General features: G+C 36.6%; 1 protein-coding gene across 1 annotated transcript in view; it reads right to left on the bottom strand.

The window, feature by feature from the left end:
- The window catches only part of ACSS3 (acyl-CoA synthetase short chain family member 3), a 232,852-nt gene that overhangs the window by 137,348 nt on the left and 68,265 nt on the right, over positions 1-27,239 (bottom strand). The window contains exons 3-5 of the mRNA XM_027842539.1: positions 26,699-26,887; positions 21,208-21,342; positions 15,308-15,448 (exon numbers count right to left, since the gene is read on the bottom strand). Of these exons, the coding sequence (XP_027698340.1) occupies positions 15,308-15,448; positions 21,208-21,342; positions 26,699-26,887 (465 nt within the window). The remainder of the gene's footprint in view (positions 1-15,307; positions 15,449-21,207; positions 21,343-26,698; positions 26,888-27,239) is intronic.

Genomic DNA, 27,239 nt, shown 5'->3' on the forward strand with positions numbered 1-27,239 from the left:
GATAGATAGATAGATAGATAGATAGATAGATAGATAGATAGATAGATAGATAGATAGATAGATGTATATATACATTTCATAGAAAATTCATTTTAGTGTTCTTTTTAGAATACCTTATTGAGTACTTGTGTATATTGTTCTCCTAGCTATTTTTACTTCACTCTTCATCAGCTTTTACAGGCCTTTAAGAGTTTCTCTCAATTTTTCTTATTTATTTCTTTGCAATCCACCTCTCTCTCTCTGACACACACACAAACACACACACAATTCCTTCATCCTGTCCATTTTTGGCATCATCAGTCTCTGTCCAGTTGCCCTCTCCTGGGCATATTCCAATTTATCAATGATTTTACCAATATGTGCCATACACAATACCCTTTGATCATTCAACCAGGTCCACTGAGTGTATAGTAAAGCATTTGTTCTCAACCTTCTTTGGTCCCAGTAGTTTTTGGTTTTCACTAGACCTTTCCATAGCTCTATTCAATATAACAGGGAGGGGGGAAAGTAACTTTTACCATGTGTATGAACAAAATTGTAACAGATAAGATTAATTTTTTATAAAGAAAACCTGATTCCATATATAATGCTTTTCAGTATCATAAAGTTGTGAAGTATTTATCAAAATATAGTCACATCAATAAGGGAGAATCTTGATCTCATCCCTTCTCAGTCAACAGTTTTCTTCTTGGAACAATTTTTGAAAGAAAAACCTATATTTCATGTTGAGACTCTAGGTTGTTTCTTGCTCTGGATTGGAATGAAAACAGGATTGGGCATCCCAATTTGTAAGCACATTTTGGCAAGAATGGGATATGTTTCTCAAAGGGTATATTAACATTTTCATAATTTCATTGATTGGAAATCAATTCAGAGTTTCTGGTTACTGAGGAGATCAGATGATTTGTCTTTCATTGGACCTATGTCATGCCTTTTCTAGGTTAACATGAAGACGATTTTTAATCCAATCCTCATTCATCTGGTTTTGGTTAGTAGAACTTATTATTTCAACTGTCTCTTACATATTTCATTAAATCAAGTCAAGAAGCATATATTAAATGCTTACTATATGCTGCTAGGTATAACAGTGTATGGAGTGCCAGGCTTGGAGTCATGAAGACTCATCTTCATGAGTGCAAATCTGGCCTTAGACACTTATTAGCTGTGTGACCCTGGACAAGTCACTTAATCCTATTTGCCTCAGTTTCCTCTCCTGTAAAATGAGCTGGAGAAGGAAATAGCAAACCACTCCAGCATCTTTGCCAAGAAAACACAAAACAGGTCACAAAGAGTCAGACAAGACTGAAAATGACTGAATGACAATATATACCAAAAACCATGCTAAGTGCTAGGAATATAAATACAAACAGAAAGAGTACCCCTGTTTCCAAGGAGTTTGCATTCTACCGGAGGAAGACAATGTATGAAAGGGAACTGAAAAGGTTAGGGAGAGAGGCAAAGAAATATAGAAAATATGTAAAATATGAAAATTATATATACATATATATAACACACACATATATACATGTACATAGGCATATATAATATAGACATATACACATATATCATATATAACACAATACATACACATATATACATATGCATGCATATGCATGTACATGTACATATGTGCACACATATGTGCACAATACAATGCATGTACATGTATACTCACATGTATACATACACACATATACATGCACACACATATTCCAAGAGAGTAGCAGCCTGGAAAAGAATAAGGAAAGAGCTGGCCTTGTCTTCCTCATTAAAATGGAATTTCTGGGAGGAACCAGCTAATTAGAGGGAGAAGTCACAGGAACAGTGAGCACATGCAATGTTTGAAGTCCAGTAATGGAGTGAGCTTCCAAAATAAAAATATTTCTGGGGCTTAGCACAATGCCGAGCACATAGGTACTTAATAAATGTTTATTGAATAAAAATGAGGTGGGGTTTTTGGTTTGTTTTGCTTTGAGATCTGATCAGATCTCAGATTGCTAGGTATCATGGTGCCTCGTTGAAAAATGAATTAAAATATGAAGTCTAACCAGAACCAATTTTGGCCTTGTCATTTGGACCCTAGCTGGCGGCTATATCGGCCAGTGACTTTAGTCTCTGGAAGTCTTTGTATTTTCTCTTTATTTAGAGACCTCACATTCTGAATATAATCAAGCCTAACAAAGTGGCCCTTGACACAAAGTTGGATCAGATCTGGTGGTTTTGTTTTGTTTTTGGACAAGTTCACTTCTTTGGGGTTATTTGGGGAAAGCCTTTTGCCTAGAGTCCCAATGAAGTGCTAGATATTATTCATATAGTGAAAGAATTCTCTGTCTCCCCCCTTTTTTAACAGAAAAAAAATCACAAATTTCATGGTTTTTTTTTCTAACTACTTTGTAACTATATGACTTAACAGGTTGATAAAAGCAGTTATTAAAAGTTCATCTTTTTGAAAAAAAATAAATGTTTATTGAATGAATAAATGAATGAATGAATGAGGTATTGCACAGAAAGTTTGAGAGAGTCAAGAGGACGGTACAGAGAAGAATGAAGTTCTTCTATGAGGTATGTGAAACCCAAGATGGGAACTCCTACATTAACGAGTCATTAGACAAAGAGATTACGTGGAAGAATTTGCCCAAATTTGCATTGATAAAAGAAACTCTCAAGAGAATATGATTATTACAGAACTGAAGTATCAAAATATCACTCCTTGGAGTGAGCAAAACCAGGAAAACTGGCTACACAAAGATTACAACAATGTCAATACAGAGTAAAGGAAAAGGAAACAAAGTTGTAGAACTACTAGGATTAAGTCTAGCCCTGGAAATGGTAATCTACCTCCTTCCTTTCACAGGACAGGCAGCGAACCATGTTGCACAGGTAGTCAGATGCAGTGGTGTGTTCGTTGGTTTTGTTGAACTGTTTGTGTTTCTGTGTGTGTATGTGCGTGCATTACAATCTTTGTTATAAGGGAAGGTTTGCTATATAGGAGAAGTGGGAGGGGTATATTCATTATGGCAAGTTAAGCTGGCTGATTGTCATCCTTCCTTCTCACAGAGGACCAAAATGACATCATCATGTTAGAGTCAAGTTAGACTGTGTCTGACTGTGACTGATCAGACCAATACGAGCTCAGAATGCTCTACCACAGGTCGGGTGGATTCTCTAAATTTGAGCATCTCACATTTCTTTTGAGCTACTTCAATTCTGCTTTGCTCATAGAACACAGCAACTTCTTTGATGAGGGCACACCATGCTGGGCAGTGCTGTGCCAGGACCCAAGTCTCCCATGTCTCACAATTAATTCCAAAGTTCTTCAGAGAGTCCTTGTATCACTTCTTCTTACCTACATGTGAATGCTTGTCCTATGTGAGTTCTCCATAAAATAGTCTTTAAGGCAAGTATATGTTTGGCACTCAAAATGGCTGGCCCATCAAAGTCGCACTATCTGCAGTAGAGTTTGAATACCAGCTTGAAAAATTACCTCAGTGTCTGGTACCCTATCCTGCCAGGAGATCTTCAGAATCTTCCTAAGACAATTCAAATGGAAGTGAGTTATGCAAAAATGTAAGGGAACATCAATAGGGATAGTTACTGGACCTGTGACTTCATTGCCCAAGGGAACTTTTAGTTAAAGGAATTCCTTCCCACAATGCATATCAGCACCTTTTCTTCTAGTTCTAGTCTTAGAGAGTTACCTAAAACATTGAGAATTAAAGTGACTTGATCAGTGTCACAAAGCCAGTATGTTCTAGCAGAGGAACTCCTACTTATAGACCAGCTTTCTCTCCACTGCACCATGTTGCCTCTCACAGAATCAATGTATGCCAATTTAAGGCATCAATAAAACTAAAAATTAGTCACTGCCAATGCATTCTCAGAAAGGTCCCCTAATTAACCACCATCTTGTTGCAGTTCATCTTGGACAATCCTTAATATTGAAAGCCATCATGTCTCAAACAGAAGTGAAAACTAAGAAGAGGGGTGTCTTTTCTAACTAGGAAGAAAGAAAGATTGCATTTAGATATGACAAAGCCCAGAACAATGTGTTGAAAGATTAACTCTGCTATTGATCACACTTATGAAAGAAACTTAAGTATTGTTATAGGCTTTTATTTTTTTTTCCTGAGGCAATATGTTCAATGAGCTGCTGCCTCTAGCAAAGGATCAAAAATGTTAAGAAACTCCAAGAAATGTATTAAAATTAAAACTTTTTTATCTTCTCCCCTTATTTAAAAAAAAACTTATGATGTAATAGCATCTTGCAAATTTGTAATATATGGTTCTGTCCCACTGCACTTTAAAAAAAAAATGTACACTAGAAATAGACAAGGTCCAGAGGGAGACACCTAAAACTTTTACAAAGACAGGTGGAGCTATGGTAGGAAAGAAGAGAGAGCTGTGGATAGAGCAGCAAAATGCTAACAGAGGCAAAACTAAACTTTACTCTCCCCCTTGGAATCCTTAAAATCATAGTTCAGTGGGACCATGGAGGTTAACTAACACAATCCATACGTGAAAGGAATCCACACAATACTATATCCATCATGGAGTCATCCAGCCTCTCCTTGAAGATAGTCAAAGAAAGGGAACACACAGCCTCTGGAGGCAGCATGGTCCACTTTTGGACAACTCTAATTGTTAGGAAGTTTTCCTGACCTCAAGCTCAAATGGGCATCTTTGCACCTTCCACTTATTACCCCAAGTTCCGTCCTCGGGGGCCATATAGAGCAATATAATCTTTCCTTTTCATGGCAGCCCTTTAAGCACTTAAGGCCATCGATCCTGTCCTCCATGAGAATTCTCTTTTACCCCATTCTTATCCTCACATGACATGCACTCAAGTCATTTGACCATTCTGGATGCCCTCCTCTGGATGTTCTCCAGCTTATCAACGTGATGCCCAGAATTGAACACAATACTCCAGAGGAGGCCTGACTAGGGCAGAGTACAACGGAATTATCATTCCTGGAAACTCTACCTCCGTTAATGTCACCCAAGATCACATTAGCTTGCAATGGTGACTCATATGTTGAGCCTGCAGTCCACTGAAAGCCTCAGGTCTTCATAAGATTGATCAAAGACATCAACTCGGTTGTCCTAACTGAGCGATCACCAATCCCTCTGAATCCCACCTATGTGCAATATTTCTGGCATCTATTACCCCATCTCTAGTCCCCTTCCTACTACTCTTGTACATGACCTCAATGCCACCTGCCATTGCAATGGCTTCTCTACAGTGTTCCCTTTGACATCCTCTTCCCTCCAACCCAAACTTCATACCATTTACAAAGTAAACTAACTTGTACACTTAACATTGGCCAAGAAATTCTGTTGTTCAAAAAGCTTCCTTATATGTTGAAGTGACCAGTTTTTATCTCATATTACTCTTGATGAACTATGAACCCTAACTAAACATGGGTCCCCCCCTTCACCCCTTTCTCCCATGAATCCATCCTGCACTCTCCCATCTTTGAACTTTTGCTCAAGTGTTCTCTATTCCTGAAATATCTTTTCCTCTCTCTCCCCACTGAATTCCTTTTCTTTCTTTTACAACCTTTCTCAAATGCAACTTCTCCCATGAAGCCTTTAGAGTTGGGCTTCATATAACCCAACTGTTTTGCCACTCTTTGATGTACTTATCCTGAAATATTCTCTCTGTATTAGACCAGGTCATTTTCTAAACTCTGTAAATTCCCCAAACACCTATTATAGAGATCCAAATACAGTGAAGCCTTAATAAATAATGAATGAATGAATGATTTTTCACTTGGAAAAGATAAAGGCTAAGAGAAACCAGGATGAAAAAAAGATCTATGAAATCATAAATGGAAAATCTAGAAATGTTAGGACAACGGGGCATCCTTTAAAATTTGAGCAAGATGAGTCTAGGAAAAAATAAAAGAAAGTATCATTTCACACAACAGGAAACAAGGTTTGGGTGATGATTAACCCTTAGAGGTTGTACTTGAATGGATATAAAGAGATTCAAAAAGGATTTGGACAAACTGATGAGTAACTATATACATAAATATTAAAGGATACTGAATTTGTGCACAAGTCTTAAGGTTGATATCAGAAAGGAAGACACAGACACACACATCTTCATCTGACACCTCAGTTGGGAACCTCAAGACTGGTACAAGTAGATCAGACCTAGTGTGGCAACCCCTTATGACAATGGTCATCCTGAAAACTTTGAGAATACAAGTCACAGTATTCTTTTCAACAAGCATTAACAAGGACAACATCAAGACTTTTAATCTTTCTGAGTTTCAGTTAATCTCTAACCACGAATAGACAGATCAGATCAGATGGGAGACAGAAAAGAAAACGTGTTATATATCGAATGTAGGAAATCCACCACCCAATGGCTGATTTTCTACAAATCAGAGAAAATAAAAGTGCTAAGGGATAAGATAGTGACATCTCACTATATGAAAAAGTGTATGCTAATAATATTTTATTTTAATTTCAATAACTAAGGTAAATACAAGTCTTAAAAAATGTACACGTCTATTTTTGTTTAGGCATTTTTCAGTCATGACTCTTCACGGTTTTCTTGGCAGAGATACTGCAGTGGTTTGCCATTTCCTTCTCCAACTCATTTTACAGATGAGGAAACTAAGGTAAACAGGGTTAAGTGACTTGCCCAGGATCACATAGTTAGTGTCTGAGGCTGGATTCCAACTCAAACTTCCTAACTCCAGGCCCAATGCTCTATCGCCACACCACCTAGTTGGCCTACACATGCGTATATGTATGGATACATATATGCATGCATATACATATGTATGCATCTATACATGTATATATGTGTATAGATTATTCAAAAGACAGATTTTACACAATGATAATGATGGAACACTACACCGTAGTCAGTAAGATCTGAGTTCAAAACCAACTTCCCACTAGATGTGGGACTCTAGGCAAGCCATTTGACCTCTACCTTTCTCAGGTTCCTTATCTGTAAAATGGTATAATAATAGCCCCTACCTCTTAGTGTTGTATTGAGGATCAAATGAGATATTTATAAAATACTTTGCAAGCCTTAAAGTACTGTATAAATGCTAGAAAGATGATAGAAAGATAGGAAGAAAGAGGCTTTCTCTGACAAAAGCCCCTTGATTTGTGGAAAATGGTAAATTGTATCTAAGAATGATTGCATGGTCTTAGTCTGATGTATTTCAACAGATACAAAATCTCTGCTTCAAGTTTTGAAATGAATCAAGATGGATCTAAAACAATCCTTATGGGGCTTGCCTGAGGCACTGTATAATTTTATATTGATCTAAGCTACTATGAGATAAAGGGCAAAGGTCAAACCAGTTTAGCATTTTAACTGCCAAATTGGTACAGCAGTCATAAGTCAGATTTTTTTTTTCCTACTTGACTTTTCCCTAAGTTCCCTTCCCTCACCTCCCCCACTCCCAACCCTGCCAAGGTCAGAGAATAAGATTAGTTGAGTTAACCAGCAAGAAAAAAAATGACATAAGATTTAAAATAAATCTGCACAAAATGTCTTTACATACCATTACCCTCCACTCACTTTTAAATCCTTTCCTCCCCCACTCCACCTTTTCCTCCACTGTCCTTTGCAAACTTACCTACTTGAGCTCCAGAAATCATGTCTGCACAACATATACACATATACACATGCATACATACACACACACACACACACACACACACACACACACACACACACATTTATAGCCAAATGAGCAAAACAATCCTACCCCTAATGTAAGGAATATTACCTGACGGAGTCATCTTTGGACATTTCCTAGACACCACAAATCTCATTATGCCTACCAGATAAAATATTTGCCAATTTCTTAACCCAGTTTAGAATTCTCTAAGAAAGGTAAACTGGCCATTGAACCAAGATATCTGGAAAAAATAAAGTCATTACATATGGCTATAAACCCTCCCTTCTCCTAAAGTGAGTAATCTCCAGAAGAATCTTTTTTTTTTTAAAAGGCACCAGTGATTTTATCAGTTTAAGAGCTCCTGGTGAAGGACTCCCTCTATCAAGGCATATAAGTAGCTATATCAGAGGACTACTAAGAGGGAAATTGACTTGCTTCAAGGCAGTGAACTACCTAGGTCTTACCTGTCTCTAAGGCCAGTTCTTTATGTAGGCCACAAACATCTCTCTATAGACCAAGGTGTCTTCTCTGTCAGAGGCTCCCACAAAAGACAACCAGGGCAAAATTAAGATGAAAGCCAGAACATATACTGACCTCAATGGGATCCAGAGTGTTCTGGTAAAAGCGTTTAGGAGAAAAATGAGGGTGCTGAAAGATAAAAAGTGTCCATCTTGCCACCACTTTTTATCTGAAAGTGCCAGTGAACCCAGGTCCCCCAGCATCTCTCTCTCTTCCGAAACATTTCCTTCTATCTATTTTCCTGCTTTGTCACTGTTAGTATTTGTGCCGCAGCAGAATACGTCCCTCCCTCAAGACAGAGATCAAGCATCATCTTCTGTGTGACAATTTCTGATTCTGTCTATATGTATGTATATATGTGCATGTATATGCATATATATATATACACACACATATATACCTGCATATTATACATGCATAATATACAATACACACATATGTTCCCTCTCTTATGCCCTGTGTATATGCCCCCTATTCCACACATGCACCACTGCTACACCTGCCCACTCTATGGGTGACTTACTGAGTTCATTTGCTATGTGTGTCCACTGTTCCTACTGACAACATATTTGTGGTTAAGTGTGCCCCAGGTTTATGGAGTAAATGTTCTATGCCTATTTTTATTGCTGGGCTATTTCATTAAATGCCTTTACTTTCAACTAATTGTATCCCCTGGCAAACTAGCAAAGTCTTTTATAAAAGTAAATACACTAGTGGGGTCTCATGACCTATGGCTTTGAACAAACAACTACTGAATACCTTAAAATTAGGATAGTTTTTTAAGGGAGCCTACATGCAAATTGGGGGGGGGGTAGTATCCACAAGTACTACAGAATGTTACTTGGTAACAATTATCCTACAATCTGCTTGGAAGTAAGGGCCAAATTTTATTCATCTTTGTAACCTCCACTCTCCGTCTCATAGAATTGCTTACAATTTGTTGGACTGAATTCAAATTAGGTAAACTCAATACCACATAGCCAATTTTTAACCCATGGATTAACATAAACATGCAGGCAAGAGTAAGAGACAAATGAGTACTTGGGGAGTTGTAGCAAACACTAATTAACTAGTTTGGCTTCAATCCTCTCTCAGTATGAAAAAAAGCACAAAGTCTCCCATGCACAGTTTGATAATATATTTCCATCATATGGATATAGTTTCCATCATGAATCATAGAATTTGAGAGTTTCAAGAGATCTCAAAGGCCAATCCATACATAAAAGGATATAGCTACCCACACTTTTGGACACCAATTTATTCTCCAACAAAACACTTTTGACCTACAATTAATGCATCGCCTTGACACAGAAAGGAGTGAATGGAATGGATTTTTAGAGCTATTGAAGACAACAAATACCAATTCTATCTCTACTTTCATATTTGAAATATGTCAACATACTGACTGTAACTAAATTCACTATATCTCTCCCCAAATAAGATCTTTAATAATAAGAAAGAAAGTACATTCATCATCCTGGCATAATGATAATAAATGTTTACATAATTCACTGGAAAACCAAATGTACGTGTTTCAATAACCTACTCATCCAAAGAAAAGACTTCCAGGGATTTACAACCACTGGACCAACACTACAACCCCAAAAGTAAACCAAAAATATCTGAGCTACTGAAATAGTAGCCACAAAATTCATGCACTTAACTCTGTATAAAAGGTCTCTGGTTACAGTCTTTTAGACTCTCACTTACCACATACAAGATAAAACTAATATTTCTTCTCCTTCTGCAGCCACCCTGCCCAATTCATCTTCCAAATTCCCCTGTTTCTGTCAAAGGCACCACCATTCTTCTAGTATTCCAGGTTGAGAACCACATTGTTATCCTCACCTTCTCATACTCTCTCATCCCACAGATAAAAATCCATTATCTGGTCCATTCTATCTCAGCAACACCTCTTCTCTCTAATCACACAATCAACACGTTAGTTAAGATCCTCTCACCTGAGCCATGGCAACAGACTCCTAGCTGGGTTTCCCATTTAAAATTTCTCCCACACCAGTCCATCCTGCACACATCTGCAAAAATGATTTTCCTTTGCTAAAGCTCTGACCATTTTGTTGTCCTAGTTGGTACCCACCAGTGGTTCCCTATTGCCTCTAAGATAAATTAAATTCTATTTGGCTTTTAACAGCCTTCACAACCTGACCTTAATGTGATTTTCCATACTCATTTCATATTATTCCCCTTGCCACAATTCTATAATCAAAACTGACTTTATCTGTTCCTCACACACAACACCTTATGTCCCATGACTTTTGTCTATTGACTTTGCAATGGCCATTCTCCATTCTCCCTTTTTACTGATTCATAGACTCCTTCTCTTCCTTCAAGACACAGGCCAAACATCATTCTTTCTATGAAGCCTTTCCTAATCTCCCCAACTGCTGGTGTAGAGTGGATTGAATGCTGCGTCTTGAGTCAGGAAGACTTGAGTTCAAATCCAAGCTCAGACCATTACTCTCTGTGTGATCCTGGACAATTCACTTAAGCTTTTCCTTCCTTGGTTTCCTCTACTGTCAAATGAAGGTGATATTCCCAATTGACAAATGGTCAAAGGCTATGAATAGGCAGCTTTCAGATGAAGAAATTAAAGCTATCTATAACCAAATGAAAAAAAATGCTCTAAATCACGACTGATTAGAGAAATGCAAATGAAAACAACTCTGAGCCGCCACCTCACACCTATGATATTAGATTGGCTAATATGATAGAAAAGGAAAATAATAAATGCTGGAGAAGACGGAAAAATTGAATACCAATGCATTGTTGGGGGAGTTGTTGATTAATCCAACAATTCTGGAGAGCAATTTGGAACTAGGCCCAAAGGGCTATAAAACTGTGTATACTCTTTGATCCTGCAATATCACTACGAAGTCTGTATCCCAAAGAGAACATAAAAAAGGGAAAAAGACACACACACACAAAAATATTTATAGCAGCTCTTTTTGTGGTGGCCAAGAATTTGAAATTGAGGGGATGACCATCAATTGGGGAATGGCTGAACAAGTTTTAGTATATGAATGTAATGGAATACTACTGTGCTACAAGAAATGATGAGCAGACAGATTTCAGAATAACCTGGACTTACATGAACTGATGCTGAGTGAAGTGAGCAGAACCAGGAGAACATTGTAACGTAGCAACAGTAACATTATGCAACAACTGACTTTGTTAGACTTAGTTCTTCTCAGCAATACAATGATCCAAGGCAACTGCAAAAGACTCATGATGGAAAATGCTAACCATATCCACTGAAAGAAGTATGGTCTGAATGCTGATTGAACTATACTATTTTCACTTTTTTGTTGATTTTGTTATTTTCTTTCTCGTAGTTTTTCTCTTTTGTTCTGATTCTTCTTTCACAACATGACTAATGTGGAAATATGTTTAGCATGATTTTACAAGTATAATCTATATCAGAATGCTTGTTATCTTGGGGAGGGAGGAGGGAAGGGAGGGAAGAACAAAAATTTGGAATTCAAAGGTTTACAAAAATGAATGCTGTAAACTATTTTTACATGCAGTTGGGGAAAATATAAAATACTACTAAGAAAAAAAGAAAAGAAAATTATATCCACATCCAGAAAAAGAACTGATGAATAAGAACTGATGAAAATTAAATCCACATCCAGGAAATGAACAGATCAAAGTATACCATTTTGACTTTCTTTGTTTTTTTTTCCTTTTGTTTTGCTTCTTATTTCACAACATGACTAATGTGGAAATACGTTTCACAAGATTGGTCATGTATAACCTATATTACATTGCTTGCTGTCTTGGGGAGGGAGGGAGAAAAATTTGAAACTCAAAAATTTTATAAAAAATGAATGTTGAAAACTATCTTTACATGTAATTGGAAAAAAATAAAATCTTATTTACATTAAAAAATTAAATGGAGATAATAAAACAGTGCCGACCATCCCAGTTGGGATGATCAAATGAGATAATATTTGTAAAAAGCTTAGTACTGTGCATGGTAGATAGTAAGTGCTTAATAAATATTTCTTCCTTCCCCCTTTCCCTTCTCCTCCTTAATTACCTTGTATTTACTTAATATCTAATCTATATATACCTATAAACATACATGTTTTCTCCCCCTTTAGAATACAAGCTCCTCAATAATATTTTTCTTTTTTATTAATTTATTTTTAGTTTCCAACAACCACTTCCATAAGCTTTTGAGTTTTAAAATTTCTCCCCTTCCCTTCCCACCTCCCACTGCAAGACAGTGTGCAATCTGATGTAGGCTCTACATATATTCCTATGAAACATATTTTCATATTAGTCATGTTGTAAAGAAGAATTAGAACCAATAGGAGGAACCACAAGAAAGAAGAAACAAAACAAAACAGAAGGAAAAAAAAAAGAGCAAATAGCATGCTTCGATCTGCATTCAAACTCCAAAGTTCTTTCTCTGGATGTGGATAGCATTTTCCATCATGATACTTTTAGAGATGTCTTAGATCATTGCATTGCTGACAAGGGCTAAGTCTATCAAAATTAGTCATTGCACAACATGGGTGTTATTGCGTACAACGTTCTCCTGGTTCTACTCCCTTCACTCAGCATCAGTCCATACAAGCCCCTTAATATTATTATTATTTTTTTTAATATTTTTCTGTTTTTTTCAAGTATATATCCCCAGCTTCCATATAGTGCACAGCACATAATAGGTGCCTGAAAAAAGTATCTTCATTGTTTGCAACAGCAAGTTAAGAGAGAAATATACATGCATACTAATCACAGTCCAAAGTGATGGCTAACATGTTGATATGAAGGAAGAAGACCATACCCCTTCATCTTCCCTACTCCCTAAATGATGTGGAACAAGGAAGGCACAAAAACTTGAGACCGTCTCACCTAGGTCAAGAAGTCTCAAGAACTGTTGAGTACAACTTTGTACTATAGCACAATATAATGTTCATAAGGATGACCATGGGTGAGTAAGAAAAAATAATAATATCAATAATATGATAATAATAATAATAATAGCTAATGCTTATATAGATCTTACTATGTACCAGGCACTGTACTAAGTGCTTTATTATGTCATTTGGTCCTAACAACAACCTTGGAAGATAGGTACTACTATTATGATTCCTATTTTAAAGTTGAGGAAACTGAGGCAAGCAAATGTCACTTGCCCAGGAATACAAAGTTAGCGCGACACTGGACTCATAGAGCTGAGGACTAATTTGAATCCAGTTTTCCTGATTCCAGGCCTGGCACTCTATCCACTGTGCCCCCAACTGCCCCAATTTATGTTCAATACATTCTTTTAATAAAGCAAGCTGTTGTAATATATTTCAGGAAAAAGATGTAAACCAAAAATAAGAACAAAGTTTTCACACTTCAAGAAGTAAGTTCTACTTATTGAGAAAATTCAAGTTTGGGAAATAAAAACCTCCTTCCATAACGCTAGTGGAGAAAATCATAAGTTATTGTGATTTCTGATGACATATGAAGATAATACTACCAAATGATACAATAGAAAACCTAGAGTTCTTATTTTGCATCTGACATGAGAAAACAAAACTGACAACTTTCATTTGATAAATACCTTCACATATACATATTTTAACATCGAGTAACTTTTATATCCAAAGAGTGTCAAGAGCCTCAATGCTCTGGATTAATGTCTTACGTAAATGCTAAATGCTCAAACTGATAGCATTTCAATCATACAGGCTTAAAGTTGACTTTCAACTGAAACATGGATTCTGTTTCCCTTTTGCAATTTTCTGTTCCTCATAATGGAACTGACATTCCATCAAGATCCTATCTTTCACTGAGGAGCTTTGCTTGATCCTAGTGTAACTTATAACATTAATGATTGTTTAAAGCTGAAGTTCTTACCCTGGGGTCCATGGACCCCCATGGATGCATGGATAGATTCTACGAGGACAAGGAATGTGGGTGGGAAAAATGCATATTTATCTCCACTAACCATTAACTGAAATTTACCATTTCCTTCAATTATGACTTAAAAAAAAAGGAGTCTGAAAGGGTGTCCATAAGTTTCACTAGATGGCCAAAGGAGTCCAACACACACACAACACACACACACACACACACACAGAGACATACACACACACACACACACTCGATGTCAAGAACCTCTGTTTTAAAGTGATGAGGCTTTCGGCCTAGGCGTTCTCTGCCAAGTGGGAGCAGGACAAGAAAGGGTAGGAAAAATAGAAGAAATTGGGGATCATGCCTCCTGTTTATTTTAAACATCTTACTTGTTCATTCAAGTATGTGAAACCCTGAGCATATTTATGGAACATTTATGTAAAACATTAACAATGAGAATAAACAATTGAACCACTTGAAGGAAAAAAAAGGTAATATATCTCTGGTGTCAGGGAATCTGGGTTCAAATCCTCCAAACACTTACGACCTGTCTGAACTTCCCTTTTGACTCTTTGGGTCAATTGTTAAGGGGAAATGGTATTTTCAACTATTTAGGGAATTATTAATAATACTGTTAATTAATTGTAATAGAGTAATGAATAATAACTATGAATTATTAAGGAAAGTGATGTCCAGATCTGTGATCACTTTATTATTATTATTATTTTTTTTTTAGGCAATTGGGGTTAAGTGACTTGCCGAGGGTCACACAGCTACTAGTAAGCATCAAGTGTGTGGTCTGAAGCCGGATTTGAACTCAGGTCCTCCTGACTTCAGGGCAAGTGCCCTATCCACTGTGCCACCTAGCCACCCCATGATCACGTTAATAACAGTAGAAAGGGATCTCAGGGGCAGGGGCTGATTTGCTTTCCCAAGTAAGTCATTTATCTGGGCCTTCTTTTCTTCATCTATAAAATAAGGTTGTTAGACAAGACGGCCTGTGAAGCCTGTTCCTCTCAGCTCATGGTTTTATGACCCTCTATGATTTTAAATATGCCATCTATATTTCAGTATTTGTAAGACTTGATGGAAATTTCTACTTGAAGATTTAAACTACCAAAAACCAAACCTGTAATTACAGTAAGAAATGGACCCTTTATCGCAAGGGTCCTTAAGCTAACATTTGGACAGCAATTAAACATCTTCTCAGTGTGACAGAAATTCATGTAGTCAGAGAGGTTTATCCTAGAAACAGTGTATACCTTAGGTAATCCAGTTGTTCCTGATGTGTAGAGAATATAAAGTGGATGTTCTGAGAGAACAGGGACACAATCATGGGACTGGGCTTTTGCCATCTCTTCATCCCAATCGAGATCACGACCTGGAGCCAGAGGTACAGCTTCCTATGGATTAAAAAAAGAAGAAAAAGAAGAAATGCAAGAGTTTTCATTGGAAAAAAAATCACAAGGGAAAAGATCAGACAGTAAAAGTTCTTAGATAAATTTAAATATCTGACCTAATATTTTTTAAAGAGGATACAGACTGGACCTGTTATATCACTGGCAAAGGGAACTCCCACATGAAGAAACTCCTGCCAGTCTGGTTAGGTACATTCTCTGCACCTCAGAGCCTTTGAGAGTTACCTGGATCACGGAGAGGTGAAGGGACAGATGGTATGTATCACAGGCAGGATTTCAGCCAAGTTCTTCCTGCCTTTGAGGTCAGCTCTCTATTCACTAAGCTGGGCTGCCCCTCTTAGACTTCCATCTAATTAGTTGAACTAAACTTCAACATGGGACCAACATCATGATTTCAACCTTCACAGGCAAATATACAGAAATTTCCATGCAAACCAGATTATTTCAGGTCAGATGATTACTACCTAAATTATCGTAATTAAGATAATCTATAGGTTTTATCCAATTTCCCCTCATTATCAGTAACCATTTAATTAGGACTTGTGTCTCTAAAAAATAACAAATACTCATAGCTTTATACACTTGGGTTCCTGTTTGTTTGTTTTTTTTAATTTCACTTGGTAGAATGTTTTATGATATTGATCTAACTGCATGGAATCTTCACAATGGGAAGACAAATGGTTAAAAGATTGGGGAATTGATTGGGGATATTAGAAAGTCGGGTCAGATTTCTTTCTTGCAAATAAAAAATAATAAAGGAACAATCTACCCTGGACAAATCCAGGTGCTTCTCAAAGTGCAAATACAAACTGGAAATTGGTAGGCACTCTTGAAAATCTAACAATCCAATTAGTTTTTTTTCTCCCTTTTGCAAAAACATATCTATGGATCTTGGCACAGCACCCCCAACTCCAAACTTCTTAAAAGTAGAGACAGGGAAGTAGGCAGAGATTCTTTTAGTGAGAAAGTGTTAATGATATGAAACTTTGAGCTGTGAAGAGTACTTGGGAAAGATTCTAATGCTGAACTTCAAGTGAGTCAAGTAGAGAAAGTGATGTGTACAACTAGGATCACCTTGGTACAACCTGAAAAGGATCTCAGGGTTAGGAGTTTGCCTCAAATCTCATATTCCTTGAAAGTGAGGATAAGGAAGCAAACCTCTCCTGATCATTTCAGAAGATTGATGAACTTATTAGCAACACAGCCTCGAAACATGGAATTGTCCATATGTTAATATGAGATTCTACCATTTCTATTTTATTTTATTTTATTTTATTTTATTTCTATTTTACACATTACACATGAGAAGAACCTCCACAATGATTCATTTACTCTGAGTGACCTCTGGCACACTGGAAAGTCATTTCAGAGTCAGAGGACTTGGATTCAAATCCCAACTCTGGCACTCACCACCTGTGAGACCTTTCTGTAGTTCAGCCATTTTTCAGTCATGTCCTAATCTTTGTGACCCCATTTGGGGGTTTTCTTGGCAAAGACATTGTAGTGGTTGGCCATTTCCTTCTCCAGCTCACTTTACAGATGAGGAAACAGACGCAAACAGGGTTAAGTGACTTGCCTAGGGTCACACAGCTAATGTGTCTGAGGCTGAATTTAAATTCACAAAGATGAATCTTCCCATCTCCAGGCCCAGTGCTCTATCCTATGTACCACCTACCTGGCACTTGAGACAGTCACTTAATATCCTTGTGCCTCAGTTTCCACAAGTGACTGCTAAATGATGAGGTTGGAAAAGATGATCTCTAAGATCTCTTCCAGTTATATTTATATATATACATATACATACATATATACATATATACATATACATACATACATACGTATATGTGTGTGTGTATATATATATTCGTATATATATACACACACATATATTCATATATGTATATACACATATATTCATATATATATACACACATATATTCATATATACACATATATATTCATATATATACATATATATTCATATATACACACATATATATTCATATATACACATATATATTCATATATATACACATATATGTTCATATATATACACACACATATATATTCATATATACACACATATATATATTCATATATATACACATATATATATATATATGAAACCAATAATTCAGGGGCTCTTAACCTTTTTTTTTTCTTCATGAACTTCTTTTGCAGTCTCATGAAACATCTTTTCAGAATAATGTTTTTAAATGATTGAAGGAAATGCTAAATTTCAGTCAAAGGTTACAGAAAAGAATGATGTAGTTGTTTCCCCTCTAAGTTCACGGCCCCCTGAAATCTATCCATGGAATTCTCCCCCTTCCTTCCTTCCTTCCTTCCATCTTTTCATTACATCTTAAGTTCCAGACTGTCTCCCTCTCTCCCTCCTCACCCCTGCACCAGAGAAGGCCACCATTTGACACAGATTTATAAATATGTGTTAAACCATGCCATGTATACTTCTATTTATCAGTTCTTTCTCTGGAGGTGTATAGTATCTTCCTTCATAGGTCCTTCATAGTTGATCTGAGTATTTATAGTCTTAAGGTACATCTGAGGAACCCATCTCAAGAACCCCTAATCTAAAAGCATTCCTTAAGAGGTATTCCAAGTCCAGAAGCATAAAACATCCTGCTACGTGTGATGCTTATGATTCAATTTGTTGTGGTGACACCATACATGTTACACTAGTATTAAAACATTAACTTCTTTGAATTATAGCCTGAACTCACAAAAAACTATCACACTTCATACCTTTACCATAAAAATGGTAAAGTTTGGTGTTCTTTCTTTGTTTTCTGTAGCGGCTAAAGAATCTATTATAATGAAGTTTTGGATTTAGTAGGAAAAGTCCAAACTTTCAGGACTGAGAAGTAAGTAAGTAAGAGGAAAATGCTTACCACTATCTCATGGAGGTAGAGAAGGGTAAAACCGCCCCAACACCCCACACAGACATACAACCTTAAGGATATAACAAGGCAGTGTGCATATATCACCAAGACCAATTGATCCTAAGAGAACAGAATTGAGGAGACAGGGATGAAAGAAGGACTTGAATGATATTTTAGGCCTACTGCAGATCGAGCAAAATGACTCCTGTTTGAGACCTCTGTATGGCTGCCAAGCTACTTTCTCCTCTGGCTAAAATATAAGCCTGGCTAATGAGAAAAATCACTTCTGAGCGCATTCTTAATACCTGTCACCCCGCTGAGCTCAAAGCAGAAAGGAGAGTTTACTATGGATTTAATTACTATCTGAATCAGCATGGATTTTCCATAAGGGGAAAGACAAGTGATACATGCAATGTTCTCTGAAAATCCCACTCTGTTTTTTGAGGCGGTGTTAGGAATTCCTCTTGTGATGAGAGGAAGCTTTAGCAATGAAGTGTTCATTTCTACACGTGGCGCTTAGGGAAGAAGAGAAAAAAAAATCAGAGTTGCTTATATTTTCTTATTCTCCATCCTTGCCCCCCACATAAATCATTTTGATACTAACTTCATACTTTTTGATTTGAAAATGACCAGAGTTAAAACATCAACAAAAACAAACAAACAAACAAATCAATGTCCTAGGTCCTATGAAACAAACTTAAAATTCATCTTCTGGACAGAAAGAGCAGTAAAATCAGTTGAGTGTAGCAGTTCATGAGCTATGGGATACTAAAATGTCACACAGGATTTTAAAATGGTGATGAAAATTACCAGGTAGCAATCAAATTGACAGTTTTAAAACATTTTACTCTTCTCCCCATCTGGACATTTATTCTGAGCATTCTCAATAGGGGACCTCTCAAGAGTATCACAAAATTGGACATTATATTTGAACCTATATAAGTTTCTCTCGGAAATCACTGAAGTACCTGGATACATATGCTGTAGTTAAGAATCCCAAACTGAGTACATTTTCAATCATAGAAATAAAAATTTACAACATTAAGAGTCAGTTAAGGATTGAGAAAAAATGATTTTTTCTCTTTGCTTAGAAGTGTTTTTTTATATTTTATTTTTATTAATTCAGCTCCTTGTACACTTTTTGAAAAATGTTTTATTATGGGTCTCTTGGATACAGAAAAAAAAATCACACATTTACATAAAATGTATTGGTTTCTAGCCCAAAATTAGTTTTTGGTTGATTTGTTTCATGTCAATGATTTTTTTTATTTATAAAATATGATATAGTAACTAGAATGGATAATTAAATGAAAATATATTCCTAAACATGAAGTCTTTCAGAATTATGTACAGGCTATATAAATTATCAGACTCCTCAGAGCAGTAGTCACATGGAAGTGTTAACACCTGGGCTCTCAAAAGAAATATACAAGAAAACATGGAGAAATTTTGGATTGCATAAATGTAGAACATAAGTGTAACACCTTGAACCTATGCAGAACAGCACCAAGAGTAAGGGCTATCAATAGCACGAAGCTCTCCAAAGAGTGGATTCAGTTATGAACTACTATTTTTTTTAAACAGAAGAGAATTGTAAGGCTAATGTCTACAGAAAGGAAGAACTGTACTAAATCCAATAATGTGAGTTCTTCTTAACTTATTTTACATGAATTCTTTTAGCATTTGTGTTTATTTGCTTTGATTAAAGCCACTGAGAGGCAGTGTGGCACAGTGGAAAGAGGGCTGACCTTAGGATCAGAAGACATGGCTACAAATCTTGCCTGTCATACATACTTCCTCTACAGAACCATGGGCAAGTCACTGAAATGCCCTGTGCTCTGGGCCATGCTTTAAGACCAAGTTAGAAAGACTGCTGATATTCATCAGTGGAAGGAGTTTCTACATTAGAAATTCCCCACACATTTTAATACTGATGAAACTATAGAGCTGAACAACCAAAAAAATTAAATTCTTGGTGCTGATCAGTGAACAACTAGACACATTATTTTTCTACATTTCTGTTTGTACTTTATGGATTTTAGATTAAAACATTTTCAAATGTACTAGTATATGAGATATATATATATATACACATACACACACATGTGTAGGTATATATGTGTATACCTTATATGTATACATACACGTGTGTACTTCTACATGTGTATATAAATACATTCATGTACACACATACATATACATGTGGGCATATATATCTATGTATGTGTATTCCTCTATAGTCACAGTCCCTATGCACCATATGCTACATGGGACATACTCCTAAAATAAAATTGCCCCATTGATGACTGTTAGGTATAAAATGTCAACTTTTGATATCAAATGAAAGTTCCACACATAAATAGTAATAACCATTCTCAGAGTATATGTTTTCCCATACACACTTCCAAAAAAAAGTTAAACAAAGAGCAATTTTGCATTCAAGCAGCTACTGTAATGAATTACTATAGATATTTATCTGAATTCTACCTTTTTCTTTCAATTTATTTTGTAGATCTCAGGAGCAATACCACTGAGAAGAAAGGACAACGAAATGCAGAACATATCTCGTATATCTTCTCTAGGCATATAAAATATAAATGCATCCATGTGTGAACTTATATGTATATCTATATTAGTATCTAAATTTGTATCTCAGTATGTATATGTGCATTTATATGTGTTCACATGGTTGCATATATTTATTTTACAAATCAACTCTTCTTAGCACTATATATTTTAAATATTGACGACTATAGCCATGATCTCTTGCAGCTCCAAAATCTATGCTCTTAAGACATGTTTAGCACGAAATTTAAAAATAAGAATAAAATCAGCAATAAGACTTACCATATTAGGTCGATTATAAATGAGAACTCTGCGTGGCTTATGTTCTCCCATCCTCATGGCTGCTTCTAAAAGGGGTACATATTCTACCCTTCTCCCAGGCTCTATTCCAAAGGATGCTGTTACAACCACTTTGGGCTAAAATAAAAAAATAATTATAATTAGTTAAAATATCTGCTACATTTACTTTCAAGAATTAAGGGCAAAAATAAGATACTCATAATGGAAATGTTATATGTCTAAAAATGTATACTTCCACTCACTACTTGAAAGCTCTCAAAAAAAACCTTTAATTTTCACAAATCCTTATGTATGGCTACACAAATTTAATTTACCTGCCAAAAATGGTAGGCCTTTCTAATGCCTTTAATGACTTCATAAGGCCTACATTTAAAAAAAAAGACTCATTGTCATAAAAAAGCTTTTGTATTTTGAAAAGGTAGATGCAAAATGCATTAACTTTTTTAAATATAGGAAAGACTAAATTTAAAAATATACAAATTCCCCCTCAACAAATAGTTCCCTAGATTTGCTTTCCAAAATTCTGCTTCCAAAGAAAATGATAAATAAAGATTATCAGAGAAAATTATTAATCCAATTAATTACATATTTAAAATGTGGTACTTCAATAAATACTGATGATGCTTTGTATATATTAAAGAAAAGTTCCAAAATTGGTTTACAAAAATTCTAGGGTAAAAAAATGAAATACATCAAACACTTAAAAAACGGACTGCTTTTCTGACTGCCTAAAATTTAAATATAGTTCACTTGTCAATAGCCATAGTACTTTGAATAGCTGATAAAATGTAACTGGTCTCTATAATTTAGCCAGATAACATTTCTTAAGCAATTCAAAATGATAAACAAATTATTATAATTTACACCTAGGAAAAAATAGTATACATAAAAGGTTTGAAGTCAAAATGTGATTCATCCCCTAGGAATGAAATTTTTCCTGAGATTTATCTCCACACTGCTTTCTTTTACTGAGGCAAAGCCCACATGTGTAAACTATTTTCTTTTTTTTACTGGAATAAATCATTCATAAGTTAGGATAGAGACAATAAGCATCCAGCCTAAGAAAATGTTATAGGTAGAGTTGTATCCTACTTTGCTGTAAAAAAGGAACATTCTCTTTTTCTTTTCAAAAAGTCACTAAGCTAGGTCTTAGGTAACTGCCTTAGACTAAGAAGTGAGCAAGTCAGGATACATATTCCACTATACTAATACAGTGTTAAAAATTATTGTTGAATGTATTATATTATACTATGCATTGCATTATAATATAGTGTTTAATAATAAACAAACAAATGAATGAATGAATGAATGATACTTACCAAAAGAAGTTGAGTAGAAAGAGCTTTGGTTTCCATGTCAGAAAGATGTGGGCTCAAGCCCCACTTCTGACACATACTAATTGTGTGACTCAGGCAGATTCCCTAGGCATCTCTCTAAGGCCAGAAATTATAAACTAGATGCAGATCTGGAGGGAATTTTCTTATTAGTAAGCTCCCCATACCAATTAAATCACAAATCTGGGCATAATAAAATAGAATATATTTAGGACTTTAAGACTGAAAGAATATTTATCATATATCATGAAATGAACCTCGCAGAAACACTTTGAAATAGGTTCTCAAGTTTTTATTATTTTCAATGAACAGAAGAGGAAGCTATACTTCAGAAATGTTAAATGACGTGTCCAGGGTCACATGACTAGCAAACAAGGTGGCAGAATTAGAACCCAAACCTTCTTGACTCCAAGTCCAACATTCTCCCTACCCCGTCATTTATTCTTCCTCTCTTCAATTTAATTTCATTCAACAAACATTTAGTAGGATCCCATTACATTCAAGACACTGTGTGACATGCCAGAGAATTAAGATGGAAATAATAAGAGAGTTCCTGCTTTCAAGAAGCTTACAGTCCAAAATTGTGCCGGGAAGACAATGACACAGAAATAAATACAAAGCAGGATGTGGGATTATAGGAGAGGTAGAAGCGCTTTGTCACAGGGGTTCTTAACCTTGGGTCCATGAATTTTAAAAACATAGATTTTTTTAAAAATAACTATTTCAATGTAATTGGTTTTCTTTCTAATCCTATGTACTTGATTTCATGCATTTAAAAACACTATTCTAAGACTGGGTCCTTGGGCTTCACTGAACTGCCAAAGGGCTTTGTGAAACAGAAAAGATTAAGAAGTCTTGCAACTATGGGAATTTGAAGAATGGGGGGATCAATGCTGGCTCAAGGAAGAAAAAGGGGATTAGGGAGGGCTATAGGGAGGAGATGGTATTTGAGTAATGTCATTGGTAGGATAGGCAGGATAAACAATAAGCAGATGTGGGAAGAGGCACCTGGAAGTAAGAGAAAAAGCATAACCAAAGGTAGAGAGATAAGAGAGGGATGTGTCTGTGGAATGGCGGTTAGTCGGATTTTCTAGAACCTAACTTCCCTCAAGATACAGTGATTTAAACTAAAATTTATTTTCTATGTCAGGGGTAGCTAGGTGGCACAGTGGATAGAGAGCCGACCCTGGAGTCAGGAGGACCTGAGTTCAAATCCAGCCTCGGACATTTCACACTTACTAGCTGTGTGACCCTGGGCAAGTCACTTAATCCTGACTGTCTTGCAAATACGCAAATACACACACACACACATACACATATATAGATACACACACATATACATGTGTGTATGCCTTAGTAGCTTAATAGAAATGGGTTTCTTTATTCACTTAGTCATTTTAAAATCACTTTTTTCCTCCAACCCACTGAAATCATTTTTAAAAATCCTCTTTTGAGGCCCCTTCTAGCTCCAAAACTACAAAGCTATGTACTGAATTTTTTAATACCTAATCAAGTTTCTCCTGGCATTTGGGCTGGCTACTTTCAAACGAAATGGCCAATCTATGCATCTGCTAACACAATATTGCTAAGCTAATCTCATACATAATAAAGCCAAATTCTTTAAATCTATTATTAATTACTATAACTACTGCATATTCCAGATTCAGTGACTGTTCCCTCCACCACCATCCCTGCCAAAAAAAAAAAGGATAAAAGATAAAAGGCTGCCTATACCTGAAAGGTTATTGAAATTGAATCTGATGTAAGCCTATCAATGTTCTGTCATTAGTATCTATTTCCTTCTGATACTGCTGAGTCAATGAACTTAAACTAATGAAATGCTGTTTTTCAAACAGGAGGTGAAACCCTTCCCTGCTCCCTATTAACTGGTACCTCAATAAAAACCACGAGTGGACGAAATGCACAATCAATCATATCCTAACACACTCACCTCCTGTTTATTCACACTAATAAAAGGATTCAAGGTTAAATTGCTTCCCACCTCTCTCAACATGTCCTTCCTCTGTCTCTCTTCTACGTAGATGATTCTCAAAGCTATGCTCCCTTTCTCACATCCCTGTTGACTTTCTGGATATTTCTAACTGACTGTTCTCCCCAACCCCACCCCTCATCTTAAACCTCAAATTTGATATGTCTAAAAGTGAACTCAGAATTTTGCCCTTCAAACTAACCCTCACCCCTGACTTCCACATTTCCATGAATGGTACACTATAGTCTCAGTCAGTATGCCAGGGAGTCTTAGAATAATCTTGAAAGTTCCTTCTTCCTTGACTACTATAGCCAATAAATTATCAAAACTTTTCAGTGATGTTTATGTTTTTCATATGCCTCTCTTCCGTTTAATTCTGTTTATTGCAGCACTAGTTATCAGCTGAGACTTGGAATATTCTACTATCTTCCTAACTGGTCTTCCTGTCTCCAGGCCAATCTTACCTTCCAGAATCATCATTTTTCTAAAACTTGACTCTCCATATCATCTTTTATTTCCATGATTTTGTCCAGGCTACCTTCATTCTGGGAATTCCTTCTCCCTCACTTGTGCCTATTAGAATCCCTAGCGCATTCCAAACTGTAACCTCTTACATGAAGCCTTTCCTGAACCCGTTAGCTATTAGCACTTTTCCCCTCCCAAAATTACTCACACAGCCACCATAGCTTAGATCCTCATAAATTCACCGCTACAATACTGCAAAACCCTCCTAATTGGTTTCCCTCGCTCAAGCCTATCATCTCTCAAATACATGTTCAACACAGTTACCAAAGTGATTTCCCTAAGGCACAGCACATCCAGTGATGTCATTTCAAGTCGAGTAGCTCCCTAATTACCTATTATGGGAAGCTAGGTAGCTCAGTGGATAGTGCACCGGGCTGGGAATCAAGAAGACTCATCTTCCTGAGTTCAAATTTGGCCTCAGACATTTCCCTGGGCAAGTCACTTAACCTTGCTTGCCTCAATTTCCTCATGTATAAAATGAGCTAGAGAAGAAAATGGCAAACCACTCCAGGATATTTGCCAAAAAAACTCCAAATGGCATCACAAAGAGTCAGACATAACTGAAAAACAACTGAACATCAGCAGCATTACCTATTATAGGCTCAACTATAAACTCCTCAATTTGGCATTTAAAGTCCTCTACAATTTGCTCCTGTATTCTCTTACAAGCTTATTACAACATCACTCAACTTCACTATTTACAATACAGGCAAACAACTTTTTTACTGATCCTCACACACAACAATAGAATCCATCTCCGTTCTCAGTCTGTCAATAAACATTTATTAAGCACCTACCATGTACCAGGCATTGTGCTAAAGTGCTGGGGATACAAAGAAAGACAAAAGATAACCTCTGTCCTCAAGGGGCACATAATCTAATTCCCCAGGCCTTTGCACAGGCTGTCACCCAAACTGGCCTCTTAGAATTCCCTTCTTCTTTCAAAGCTTATCGCAAATGAGGCCTTGCCTATCACCATCGGGTCTCCCCACAAAATCCACTTTGTATGCATTTCACTTATATTTGTACATAACTATCTGTGCATATGTTGTCTTCCCAATAGAATGTAAGCTCCTTGAGGGCACAAATGGTTTCATTTTTCATGCACAGAGCACACATTTTTTTCTTATATGCCTCTTCTAGTGCCCAACACACGCTACATACTTTAAAAAGATTGTTTGAATGACTGAATACTTTTGTCTACACACTGTACACAGTAGAATGTAATTTCTTTGTGGGTAGGGACCATCCTTGCAACCTCCTCGGTGCCCAGGACGCTGCTTGCCCCATAGGAAGAGGGATTGGACGAGATTTCCCTGGTCTAGTGGGCTCCTAGTGAGGAACTCCGTCAATCGACACAGTTGGGCGTCTTCTCTGCTATTTATAGTCTTCCAAAGTTGCTTAGAGGACTAAGAGGGTAAGCAACTTGCCTAGGGTCACACAACCAAGATGTGTCATGGGCTGGTCTTCCTGACTCTTCAGCTCAGATCTCTATACCATGCCACCTTCTGCAGTAATTAATAAAGGCTCATGTACTTGATTTGGATTCACTCACAGCTAAAATAGCCTATGCTATTCAACCTTATGAAAAACTCAACCTTTTCCCCAAACAAAAAAGCCTTACCTTTACATGATCAATACGAGTGCTCAGCTCCTTAGAGGCAAAGCCCCCAAAGATGAGGCTGTGAATGGCCCCTATCCTCGCACATGCCAGCATGGTGTACATTGCCTGTGGTATCATGGGCATATAGATCACCACAGTATCTCCCTTTTGCACACCATGCTTCACCAAGACACCAGCCAGCTTGGAAACCTGAAGAAAGAAAATTGTGAAGCAATGAAAAAGCTATTTTTATGCATTATTTACTTAACTATTCAACTGAAGAGGCTTCTGCCTAGGACGCTTTCACTGAATTAAGATCTATGTAATCACCTGTAGGATTTCTAACTAACCCCATACTATTATGGGATAAATGGTTGTTCGCTATATTTGGGTGTGAATAATTATCTCTCTTTTTAATCAAAAATCTTCACGCACTGATCCAGACAAGTCACATATCTGACCACATCCTCAAGTCATACTGATGGGTCAGGCACAGAAAGTATAAGAGTAGAAAATAGTGAAAGAGATACAGGTCACGAAGACATGACGTAGTCCTGAGCCT

The sequence above is a fragment of the Vombatus ursinus genome, unplaced genomic scaffold, assembly GCF_900497805.2.
Source record: "Vombatus ursinus unplaced genomic scaffold, bare-nosed wombat genome assembly UNPS02014874.1, whole genome shotgun sequence".
Taxonomy (NCBI): domain Eukaryota; kingdom Metazoa; phylum Chordata; class Mammalia; order Diprotodontia; family Vombatidae; genus Vombatus; species Vombatus ursinus.